General features: G+C 41.3%; 1 protein-coding gene across 2 annotated transcripts in view; it reads right to left on the reverse strand.

Annotated features, from left to right (window-relative positions):
* Tapt1 (transmembrane anterior posterior transformation 1) overlaps positions 1–12,142 on the reverse strand; it is a 59,679-nt gene that overhangs the window by 34,921 nt on the left and 12,616 nt on the right. For both annotated transcript variants that reach the window (XM_087187400.1, XM_004847248.3), the window contains exon 3: positions 354–472. In XM_087187400.1, coding sequence (XP_087043526.1) covers positions 354–472 — 119 coding nt within the window. The remainder of the gene's footprint in view (positions 1–353; positions 473–12,142) is intronic.

The following is a 12,142-nucleotide window of genomic DNA, read 5'->3' on the forward strand; positions in this document are numbered from 1 at the left end:
GGACCCTTTCCCAGATGATGCTGAGAGGGCCAGGCACCTCGAGAAAGTAAAGGTCAGGCAAGTTAGGAGTGTGGTTAATGGGTCTTTGGCTCTCAATCCTGGGCCCTGACACAGCCTCCCACATAAATGTTATTTTACTGGCTAAGCCAACAAAGCAAAGTTTTAGTTCAAAATCATTCTGGAAAAAAACGTGCATATAAAATGTGTATTATTATATAATATCCATTGAAAAATAAATTAATTTACGCAGTAAGTGCCAATGTGAAACTATGAATTACTCTAAAAATTTTACTGGCAGTAAAAAAAAATGAAATAATTTAGACATTTGAAATAGTTGATAATCTTAAACTTACCTTAAGCCATAACAAGGCAGGGTGAGGAGCCTGAATAGTGCCAGAAAAACTCTTAAGGGAAGCAGAGTGAACACATACAGAAACGCATCCAGGCACAGGAAGATTCCAAAAAACATCAGCTGTGTTATAAAAAGACAGAAAGAAAAAAGTAAATCATCCTTTAAATAACTATAGATAAAAATTTTAAACAACTAGGGACTTTCTAAACTTTATGGAGAATTTCTTATAATAGCCCAGGGAACAAACTAATAGTTCTACTTGCATATAAAAGCCATATTTTAATGGCAGTCCTTTTTCAACGTACAAATATGATTCTCCCATAGTCTTTGGTTTACTACCTACAGAAGTTAACCACTCAACAGACAAGCTGTCCTTGGCCATAGCTATGACACAGCTGATGTAGCTTTCCGGTACCGCCTAAAAGTTTAAAGATATTGCAGAAAAACTTCCACATGAAACTCTTTAACTTTATTCCTAATAATTTTGCTATCTTCTGTTTACTGGAACACTTCACTGATGGAAAAGACTGGAATATGCATAAAAGGGTTTAAGTGTAAGACAGCGAGTTTTGTGTTTTTTTTTAATGAGAAAATCACTTTAAAGGGAAAACATGTAGAACCAATGTTTTCACTCCATTTTAACTGAAGGCATTCAGATATTTTTATGCTGTTGTCTTTTGGTCAGGAAGTCCAGGATTCACATTGGAAGAACTAGACATGGGGAATTACAATAGCTACTAAGTATATCCATACCATTTGAACTGCAGATACCAATAGTTTGTATAGTGCTTCAGACAAAGACAAAAGTGTTGGAGGAAATTTTAAAAGAATACACAATTTATAGTGTCATATTTGAAGAACAGCAGCAGTACAGATTCTGTTGGGAGAGGAGAAAAGAGGGAGGATACAGAACCTTAGTTTTCCTACAGTGTAAATGTAACCTTTTATGCATATCAATAGTATTTATAAAATATGTTCTATAATTATGTAATTGTAGATAACTGTTATGTATTGTTCAATGGTATCCTAAGGGAGGTCCTATTGTTATATGTTTTCTACCTTCTTACTTGTAATAGAAACTATAGAATGTATGACTAAAGAGTCACTTTGAGATTGACTTTTTAAAAAAGTTATTACCTTCTGCTGTTGCAAAGTGCAAAACTGTGAGTGGAAATGTTTTATTCTGACTTAAGAATATGTTGGAAATTAGAGAATACAGTGGGAGGATTTTAGATATTGCTGCTGCTGTTACCTAAGGTACTTCAGAAATTTTTCTTTAATAAACAAAAATTCCTTTGATATTTAAAGTGAAACATTTAGTCTGTTTCTTTTAGTCTAAAGCAAAAAGTAATTTGGGTCAACAAATTGGTGTATTTGTAAAGCGCCTTAATATATCCTTTTGTGGAAGGCACTATACAGTTTACTTTTATATTGTATTGTGTATGTATTTTGTATTAAAATGGAATCAATGGCAACACTACAGTTTTATAAAATGCTTTGTCAGAAAAGGAGTTACAGCTTTGCAATAACTAAATTGTTTTGCATACTTCTGAATGTAACAGAATGAATAATCAGCCTGTGTTTTTAATGAATGTTTGTATTTTCCCAATCATTTCCTCTAGTGTAATGTTTGCTGGAATAATACAAGAAGTGAAATTTAAATCTTCCAAAAACAAAAGACTGGAATATATATGTTAAAATATTATGTTAAACATATATACACTGATTACTAACTTTAACACAATTCCATGTACCCTGAAAAATCACTGTACTTGGAAGGCCTTATTTTTATCAACTCTAGGACTAGGCTGCCATTTGTTTTTGTTTTTGTTTTTTTTTGGTAATCTCCCTTTCTGGTGTCCCTGTCATTTCCTATCTTTACAAAGCACCATCATTTTTTACCTATTAAATTTAGGACTATACTTCACAAGAGAGTGGAGTCTTCCCATGGCTTGCTGAAGTAGCCAGGCTATCCAGGGTATCAAACACTGGTGTTCTAAAAGCAGTGACTTTCTGTACAGACACTCAAATGTGGTATGTGATACACATGCCCTCACCATAACGCTCACGTATTTTCAGTCTAGACACTATGAACAATGGAAGTACAGTACCGGCCTGTAATCCAGTGCCACTGGCTACAGTTCTAAGAGCTTCCCTCTGTGATAGCGAGTTGGGCATCTGGTCTCTGCTGTCAGCACAGTCCCGGTTCTGGATCTCTGTTCTTTTTTTTTTTTTTGGTACCGGGGATTGAACTCGGGACCTTGCGCTTGTGAGGCAGGTGCCAGAACCACTGAGCTAAACCCCCAGCCCTCTCTGTTCTTGACTTACACACAAAGGAATGCTGCAGAAGACCAAGTAGTGGTCCTTGTTTCTCTCCTGTCACTGAGAAGCCTTTCCCTGCCTGCAAAGGAACCACTGGCAGAGGACAGAAGGAAGAAAGTGCTGGGGCCCACGGATCCCCGAAGGCTCTCTGGTGTGAACACATAAGTTCAGAGGATGCTGGGAAGGAGAGTATCTGGTTGTCTTCCTTACAAGCTTATGCTGGGGATGAACATAACATTCATCCAGCCAATGTCTATTAAGTTGCTAATGTGAGCCAAGTAACATGCTCAGCCCAGGGAGTGTAAAGACCCTGGAAGCCGATTCCCTCGTCAGCACAAGAGAGAGAAGCCCCAGTCAGCATGAGCAACGTGACGCTAACAGCTGTCACTGACTGTGCAGGGAACCAGGAGGCCCAGTGACTGAACTTGGAGATGTTTGAAAATCTCCACAGGTGAGGATACCATTAGACAACATCCAAGACGAGAGAAAGTGCCACGTGGGGGACAGGGCAGAAGAGATGGAGCAAGGGCACGCGAACCAGGCTAGAGCATGGGGCTGCAAAGAAGTTGAGAGAAACCGAAACTTTCTCTTAAATGTTTAAAAGCAGAGTCATTTTTCTTTGGCCTATTAGTAGGACTTATGGTAAACAACGTAACCCAAGTCTGGTAGGTCTTCTTTTCATATGTGAAAACGGTCCCATTAACTCTGGGAAGGACAATAATCTTTGCACACTGTGCTGTGGGAGCAAGCAGATGGCTGCGATGTAAAGACATTTCAACCGAGGGAAGTCACTCATGCAGGGAGAAACACAACAAAAAGAAAAGCCCTTCATGATTTGGAAAAGTGGAAATCCGACTCAACTACTGTACTTGTTGTTTTGGCCCTGCACTTCTTCATAAAATACAGCATTCTGTTACTTCCTTACATACGAAAAGGAGAACGTTCCCCCCAAGAGCAAACCAGCTGTAATTTGGAGAGTGTCCATCTGGAAGGAGGTAGAGAAGGTCGAGCTGTGTGGAGGGTGAGCCTGGCTCCGAGCAGGGTGATGTTTGTCCATGCATCCCGTTCCAGCGGTGGCAGGAACAGGGCTGTGCAAAGAATGTCTCCCTCGTTTCCCACGTTTCCCACGTTCTGGGCAGGGGACCTGCTCACACTTGATCATCCTCCTGGACTTTTGAGGTAATGATCACCCCTGCTTGACACAGCAGGAAACCACAGCTCTGAAGGCTGAATGTGGGCCCAACGCGTGGATCGGAGTACAGGAAGCAGCACTCAAGTGCCAGTCTGCCTGGCTCAGGCTCACCGTGCTCGCTTCAAAGCAGCTGAGTAGAGCAAAAGCTCTGATAGTTTCACAAGGCATAGGGAGGGGTTCAGACAGATTTTTTTGTGCTACCTGCTCCTGCCCATTTGCTTTGTGTTAGAAGAAAGTCAGAAATAATAGGAATTTATTGAATAACATTATAAAAGGTATGCAAATTTTACATATTTAGATTTGCTGTTAGCTTTGAAATTATGTTAAGAATTCAAAGCTTTGAGAATATATTATTTACAAGAAAGTGCATGGGCTGCCATGGTGGCATACTCCCATAATCCCAGCACTCTGGAAAGTTGATTCAAGAGGACTGCAAGTTTGAGTCCAGCCTGGCCAACTTAACAACTTAGCAGGACCCTGTATCACAAAAAAGCAGGTGACGTGTAACTCAGCACCAAGGTCCTGGGTTCAGTCCCCAGTAGTACCAAAAAAACACCCCAAAGCAAAACGTGTACTTTCACATGTTCAGTTAATTTGCTGGCATTTTGATAAATAGGTAATTACTATTTTCCTTTTTACTTGGACAAAATAACCATAAAATATTCAGGCATTCTTAATGGCTAATGGCTAATGAAAATTTTCCCTCAAATACATAAGGTATAACTGTAAAGTACGAAAATGGTGTCATGTACAACTATTTCCCTTTTGAGAAACACAAAAATCTCCTGCCCTTTGAAATACTATTTAAATTTCAAAATCAATGCTATATTATGGCTAAAAGGAAAGCACATGATTTTGGCACACATCTCCTTCCAGGTGTCACCTCACAGGCGACAGCTGGGGCTCTCAGTTCACAGGCAGCCTTGTGTATCACATCTTCACACGCTCTCTTCCCGTGTCCACACTTCTCCTTCCTCTGGCCCAGCCTCTGCAGTCTCACCTGGCTTTACCAGCCTGGAGAGTGCAGTATCTTACTTCACCGGTCTCTCACCTTTACAGGGAAGGCCTTCTAATGAGCATGTCATCTCTTTAAACTAGTTGCACATAAAACAAAAAGCAGAAAACCTAAATATGGCAAAGAACCAAAGCATAGTGAAAAACCTTCAGAAGAAGTCACACACTAGAGTTCGAGGCTCTTTCCTCTTTAGCACTCTGTGGTAGACAAGCATTTTCCCAGGGATGGAAGACAAGATGCTACACTAGGTCTTCTGTGAAGACTTCCTAGGCTAGCTCATTCTGACTTCTCCCTCCATCCTTCCCTTAACCAGGTGGTTTTTGCACAGCTCTGACAGAGGCAGACACTGTGACAACAGAGTAAAATACATGTTCACTGCTTTCAAGGGGTCCAAGTCTCACAAAAGAACTTGCTCAAAAAGAAGAGGATCCAAACTTGTTAACCACAACTCAAATATATTACATTGCAATTCACTATGAGCAGATTCATATACATATTCAAATATTCTAAGAAAAGGTTCATAAAAATAATACTTTTATTCTTTGAAATATGGACTGTTTTCTACTCTCCCTTGATAAAAAAAAAATGCTGGCCTCACTAAATTCATGATTCACTAAAAGGTAACTCAATCGTCTGAATATCAGGTTCCCAAATAGGTACCAGGTTGCAATTCAGTTCCCTCTGTGAGTGGCTACTACAGGCCATGGAGGCAGTTCACACTAGCTATGGGGAGCTTTGCAGAGGGTGGTAAGGTGGCAGGCCGAGGCAGAGGGAGGACAACTAACTGCAAGTTCAAGGACAGTCTAGGTTACACAGTGAGTTCAAGGCAGCCTTAACTACATGGGGAGTCCCAATTTCCCTCTGCTGCCCTATTTCAATTTTTACAAAGATCTAAGGTCTACTTCTACAAGGGTTTAGAGTGTATCTTGCTCAATCTTACACTGGGGATTAAAGGAAAGACATTAGGAAAGACACCTTCCCCAGAGAATCATCATCTTATTAGCCGAACACAAAGCCTTAAACTAAGTACCAGTGTGGTAAGTGCTAACTGTTGTGTTCTGGAAATGCTGGTCAAGAGATGAGGTCTGTGTAGTGCGAAAGAGGGTGTGTGTGTGTAGGTACATGTGCTGCGGAGCGGGGTCAGAGAATGAACATGAGAGGGAGAGAGCAAGGGTCGGGAAAGGTCTCCCACAGAGGAGAGACGATGGGCACTAGACTGTGCCAGGCCCAGCCGGAGGTCCAGAATTCCAAGCAATGAGAAGAGCATGCACAGCACAATATAAGTACGAGGCTGTAGCTAGAAGGTGATCATTTATAAAAGGGGTAAAAATGATCCTCAGTTAATTGCTAAGGAGTTCAAATTTTTGTCCAATCGTCCAGAAGTTCTCAACAAACCCACAGGCGGGAATCAATTGTTAGGAGACTGTCAAGGAGAGTGAGCTATCAACGGGAAAGTTTACAACTGACTTTGAAAATAATTACTGCAGATTTAAGGACAGCCCCATAGCAAAGTCATCCTTATTCACCTAAATTAAAAGTATTCACGTGTCCAGGGAGCGTACAGTCGAGGAGAAGGTCAAAAAAGGGAGTGCCAGCAAGCGGGGCTCATTTCTGCTAGGCAAGGTTACACAAATACCTGAACCAGGGAAAACAGTCATCTTGATAAGTGGCTCATCACAGTCTAAATCTACATCCGGCATGCATGTAACACAGAACACGTCACAGGAGTTACAGAAACCAACTGGACATTTTAATTTGTAGGAAGATTATGCACACAGAGCAATCCTGAGGTTTTCTTGCTTCTTTTATTTCCAATGCATGTTGGCTATTGCTATGTTCTAGGCACCTGACCCACATGAGCTTTCTTAATCCTCCAACAGGCCCAGAGGCAGGACTATGACTTGGTGGCATTCTGGACGGGAAGAAGAAGGCTGTGAAGCTCCAGGGGAGACCAGTGAGGCAGGAGGGTGGACGTGCCCTCAGGCCCTCCCGGAACAGGGGTCTTCACAGCTGCTCTGGGTATAGGGGAGCCCTGCAGATTACCATGGTCCACCTCCTAGGCTCAGCCCTACTTCTAGGGAGTGTGATCAGCAGCATAAACTGCAGGCTGACATTAATCAGAAGGGACAGTTAAGAAGGGAAATATCTGAGTAAGGGATCACAATGGCCTGATTCAGGGCAATGTCAATACAGAGGAAGAGACAGATTTAAGATTGTTCCAAAGTTAACGTGACAGAAATAGGTTACTGGCAAACACAGCCTCACAATGCCACGTTCATAAACTGTCTAAAATACATCAGTGAATGGGGCAGGGACTGGAAGTTTTTCTCTGCTGCTCGTCCTACATGCTCCACAGGTAGCAGGGTTCCACCATGTTGTGGAGGCTGGGATGCCTGAGCTATTCCTCCATCATGAGCAAGCACCACTTCTGGAGGAGGCTGCTGTGTGCCCCACACTGTTGCTGTCCCCCTAAAAGTTAAGATAGGTGAGACATTAGAAGGAATGTGGAAGCTGCCATCGCCCCACGACAAGCAGGGGGCAACACAGGTGGGGAGAAGGGAGGAGCAGCAGCCAAGGCTGCGAGCAAGGGCGTGTCAAAACCAACACTGTGTGGTGAGGAGAATTCAATGGGATGATTCTCCAAACGTGTTTTCATGAAATCAGAAATGAGAAGGATGCCCAAGAAGTCACTGCCATCAACCTGGGTCTACAAAAGTTGTCTCTATCAGTTACCATGAAACCCCGGGACTGTTTTTTTTAAATAAAGATGAAACAATAGCTATCACTATATTTTTCTTAACATATACCCTTCCTCTGATAACAAAAGGCTTTATATGATATTTTGATTAAGTTCATTATTTTAAAAGCATTTGGATTATTTTCCCTAGATGTTAATCTCTCTCACCCTCAGAAAAGCAAGAACTAAGTTCTTCTGCTAGATATTTAAGATGTTCTTTTCTGGGAGTTTTTCCATTTGCCAGTGTCCTGTTTCTCACGGGCAAACTCACGAACAGGTGGTGGACTGTTAGACCTCTTGGGATGACCCTGCTCCATTTTCCTGTCTTAGGTGAAAAAAGAAAAGCCCAAAGGAGATTCGATGCCCTGATCAGGGCCTCAGGTATTGCGGACCTGAGAGGAGAGGCTGATGCTTGATCACAACGCCTTCCTGTGGGACAGTAACCGTGCTTCCTTTCTGTAACAGTAACAGTCTATGCTTGGTAATACCAGCACTCTATATCTGTATATCAAAACTTCTATTACACTTTCACCTTGAAAAATTCAAGACTTCGAAAAATGTTCCAGGTTCTTAGGAAAAAATAAGTAGTTCCATTTAAGACTAAGCAGCTGAATTCAACTTTCAGAATCTATTAAATATATTAAATGATTATAATGTACAAAATATGATAACACATAATTATAAGGTGACAAAAGTAAAATATGTATTTTCAGCTTAGTTCAACTTCTTACAACAAAGTTACATGAAGAAGTAATTTTGATGAAGATTCATAATTAAAACCTACATCTAACATACATTTAACACAAGGAACAAATGTCTTAAGAGGTAAATTAATTAAAGATCTTAATCTGTAGAAAGACCACACATATGGACAGATCTTAGGCATTCCTTGCTTATTTCCCAGCCATGTTGAATGCTACAGTTTTTCAGAAGTGTAGCTCTGGAGGGTAGCTAAGTCAACACCCATTCTACATCATCTTCTGTTTGTTAGGAAAGCATAATTAATATTCACCATCCTAGTGGCCCTGGCAGCTGGGGATGGCTATGCGGTTCAGTGAGGCAGAAGTGGGAGCACTGTGAGGGTGCTTCTCAGGAAGCTTCAGTTCTTCCTAAGGGACTGTCACTGCCCATGCTGCTTTCTTTATAAGGGACAGTCAAAAAGAGGCACTGCCCACACTGCCTTCTGATTATAGCGCAGACCTAATGCCTGAGGTCAGAGCTGTCATCTATTAAAAGACAACAAATAAGAGGACCAAAACCCAGTGGCCAGGGACAGACAGACAGGAAGACAAGTAGACTTGGGTCCATAATGGCTTCACTAATCTGCTGAAATAACTGAGACCTCCTTCCTCTATCTAGACTTGTTTAAAAAAAACAAAAACAAAAAACCCTTCTGCCTGCTTAAGCCACTGTTAGTTTTCTGTTATATACAGCTAGAAGCATTCCTAAGAAATATATTTTTAACATCCTCCACCCAAACCCTTGACTCTAAACTCTTCAGCCTGAACATTCAACATAACTTGAGTCTACTCTACGTTTCTAGAGTGTCCTGATAGCTCCTTGTCCATAGTTAGCAATTTCCCACCTCTGACTTCTTAGAACACTCACCCTGATCACAGGGTATGTGTGTACACACGCACCCTTTGACATGTGTACAAAATCTACTTCTTTTCTCATTCTCTTGTCATTCACCTCTTTCACAAATCCTTCCCCGGTCCTCTTCCGCAAGCATCTTCTAAGCAAGAGTTCCCTTCTGTAAATTCCTAACAGGATTTTACTGTGCTATTTAATGGCACTTATCACTTTGTATCTTCTATTATCATTACTTATGTATTTAATATGTCCCACTAGACTAAGATTGAGTGTCATGTTTATCTCTAGACTTCCATACTATAGAAGTGTCTGGAGCATAATAAATGTATAAAATGGCTAGGTGTGGTGACACAAGCCTATAGTCCCAGCAGTCAAGGGGTTGTTACAGGAGGAAGACAAGTTCAATGCCAGCCTGGGCTACATACCAAGGCAGAGGCTGGCCTGGACGACACAGTGAGACCTTATCTCAAATAAATAAATGAATGAATAAAACATAGAACAAATGAATAAGTGACCTTTATTTCCTTAAATTAGCATGGATATAAATTGGAATTTTAGGGAATCCAAAGTACTTGTACAAGACTCACACAGTGGTTAACACTCAGAGAAGAAACCTGAGGCAGAGGAAGGTGCGTGAACTGCTCAAGGCCTCACTCTCGCCTGCTAACCACAGAGCCCGGCGGCAGCCAGCCAGCCTGGATTTAGCTTTCACCCTCTTAACCAGTTCACACCCCTGCCATGCTAGTCGGAATGCAGGGAAGGTGTACTTCAGCCTCCTCGGTTGTATAGGAGAGAACATCTCCGAAAGGGGTCCAAGAAAGCTGTTAGAAACACACCTGGAACAGGAACCCAAAATGTGTGGAGAAGATGGATTTAGGTGAAAAAGAAAAACTGACCTCCCAAAGCCAATAAAACACCCCCAAATTTTATATCCTTACACTAAAAGAAGTTCAAATGTAGAAAAAGTGTAAATGAAAAGTTGGAAATATTACTTTATATAATAACTTGTCTTTAGTAAGTGTCAAGTATAAATTACTAATCCAACCACATTATACAAAAATTCTAGAACTTTCTTGTTTGTTTTACATTAATAAATAGATTGGGTAAGACACACTGAGTTGAACTTTCTCTTGACCTTAAAGTATAAATATTAGACATATGTCTTACAGTATTTGTAAGCTTTGTAGAAGCAAAGTGCTTTCTAATTTTCAAGTTTCTCTTCTGAAAAATATTAGGTGAAAGTATCACAGCATTTACCAAAGCAAAAAAACAAAAACAAAAAAATAAAACAAAACAGAAAAACAGGTAAGATACAGTGGTACCTTGGGTCATGAACTTATTTGCTCTGCGGTTTTGGAAAAGATGGCCATGTTTGTGTTTGTCACCCTTTGCAGAATTTGCAAATGGAAGCAAAATTTTGCCAAATACTTCTGTTTGCGAACCAAATTGTCTGCAAACAAAAGCATTTGTGAACCAAGATATTTTAAAACAGACTACGTAAACTAAAAGGAAACTAAAAAATTTAGGTTGACTACAATATCTAAATAGGCTCTCAATGTTTATAGTAATTGCTTTAAGTGGGATCCTACTTATATAAAACATATAAAGATAAAGATACCAGTGTGAATTTGTGCAGTTATGTAGACATGTTAAGTGTCTCGCCTGAAATGAAAGTGAAACCCAACACTGCTTTCCTCTATATTTCACTTCATCTTAGAAGTTACAAAGAATTTGCTCCAAACTGAAAAGCATGTTCTTTTTGTCCATGTGTGCTACAAAGCCTCTTGTAGTGTTGTTCTAAGAGACTGATTCACATTTTCCCAAATAGGCTATAGCCAAAATGGTCTTTCATGGAAAAAAAAATTGCGTATGAGCAGGGTTAATTCAACTTTATGATGCTATATAACTCACATTCGGTGAACCAAGCTTCATAAACAACACTAACATTTAATATAGACAGTGCCCTCTGATACTTCTTCTATCCTTAAAAAAAGAAAATCTTCACCGCAATTTACTACATAGATTACTTGACTCAACAGGGATCCATGGTGGAGCCTAGTTTAAAAACATCTGTTTACACCTAAGTCTCATCCACACTCGAGGGCATTTTCTCCAGAAGACAATTTGTACTCACAGTGACAAAAACAAAAAGCAGCAATGTTGCCTGCTGTTTTACAGTTGCCAATAAAGAAAGCAGGGCTGGGCTCGGAACCTGTGTCTTAGGAGGCAGCAGACTTAGTGGATGTTGCTACCATTCAGTTGTGCTCCCACTGGATGGATGGCGGAAGGGGTCAGACAGTTGCTGCCCTACTGGAAGCAATCTTCCTGTGTTTGTGTCTGGCCGTGGGTTACAGTCAATCCCTCTGTGTCCTCCCATCTGCACTGCTCAGAAGGCTGAGGTGGGGAAAGGCACAGTGTGCTGGCCTTGTCCTTCCTGTCTCTGCACGTCTACCTTTCCCCCTCATGGCTGTCACTGGAAGAAGATGGTGGGCTTTAAAAAGCAAATACAGGCTGGGGATTTAGCTCAGTGGTTTCGCCGCCTGCTGCGCAAGCGCAAGGACCTGAGTTCGATCCCTGGTACCAAAAAAAAAAGCAAAAAAAAAAAAAAGCAAATACAAGTGTTTTCAGATATAAGAAGAGGTATCATCTTTTATTTTCTCTCAAGCCTGTCCCCTTGGTTCCCATCCCCAGGCAAAATCTTGGACACACCCCTGTGTATCAAGTGTAGCCGCTGCAGGCTGGGGAGCAAGCAGTGCTGTGGGCAGCCCCCTGGACCTTGTCTCTGTCACTCACCAGTCCCTCAGGCTCCCCGGGGAAGCAGCAAGGCGGTCACAACCAAGCATGCTCAATGATCCCCAGGCCATCATCCCCTTGTCACTCTGCTCCCTCTCCAGCCTATGCCTGCTCCCTCACCAGTGTTCCTGACCTCAC

This window comes from Heterocephalus glaber, unplaced genomic scaffold (assembly GCF_053883595.1).
Source record: "Heterocephalus glaber isolate CG9 unplaced genomic scaffold, H.glaber_assembly_v1.0 deba00001509, whole genome shotgun sequence".
In the NCBI taxonomy this organism is placed as follows: domain Eukaryota; kingdom Metazoa; phylum Chordata; class Mammalia; order Rodentia; family Bathyergidae; genus Heterocephalus; species Heterocephalus glaber.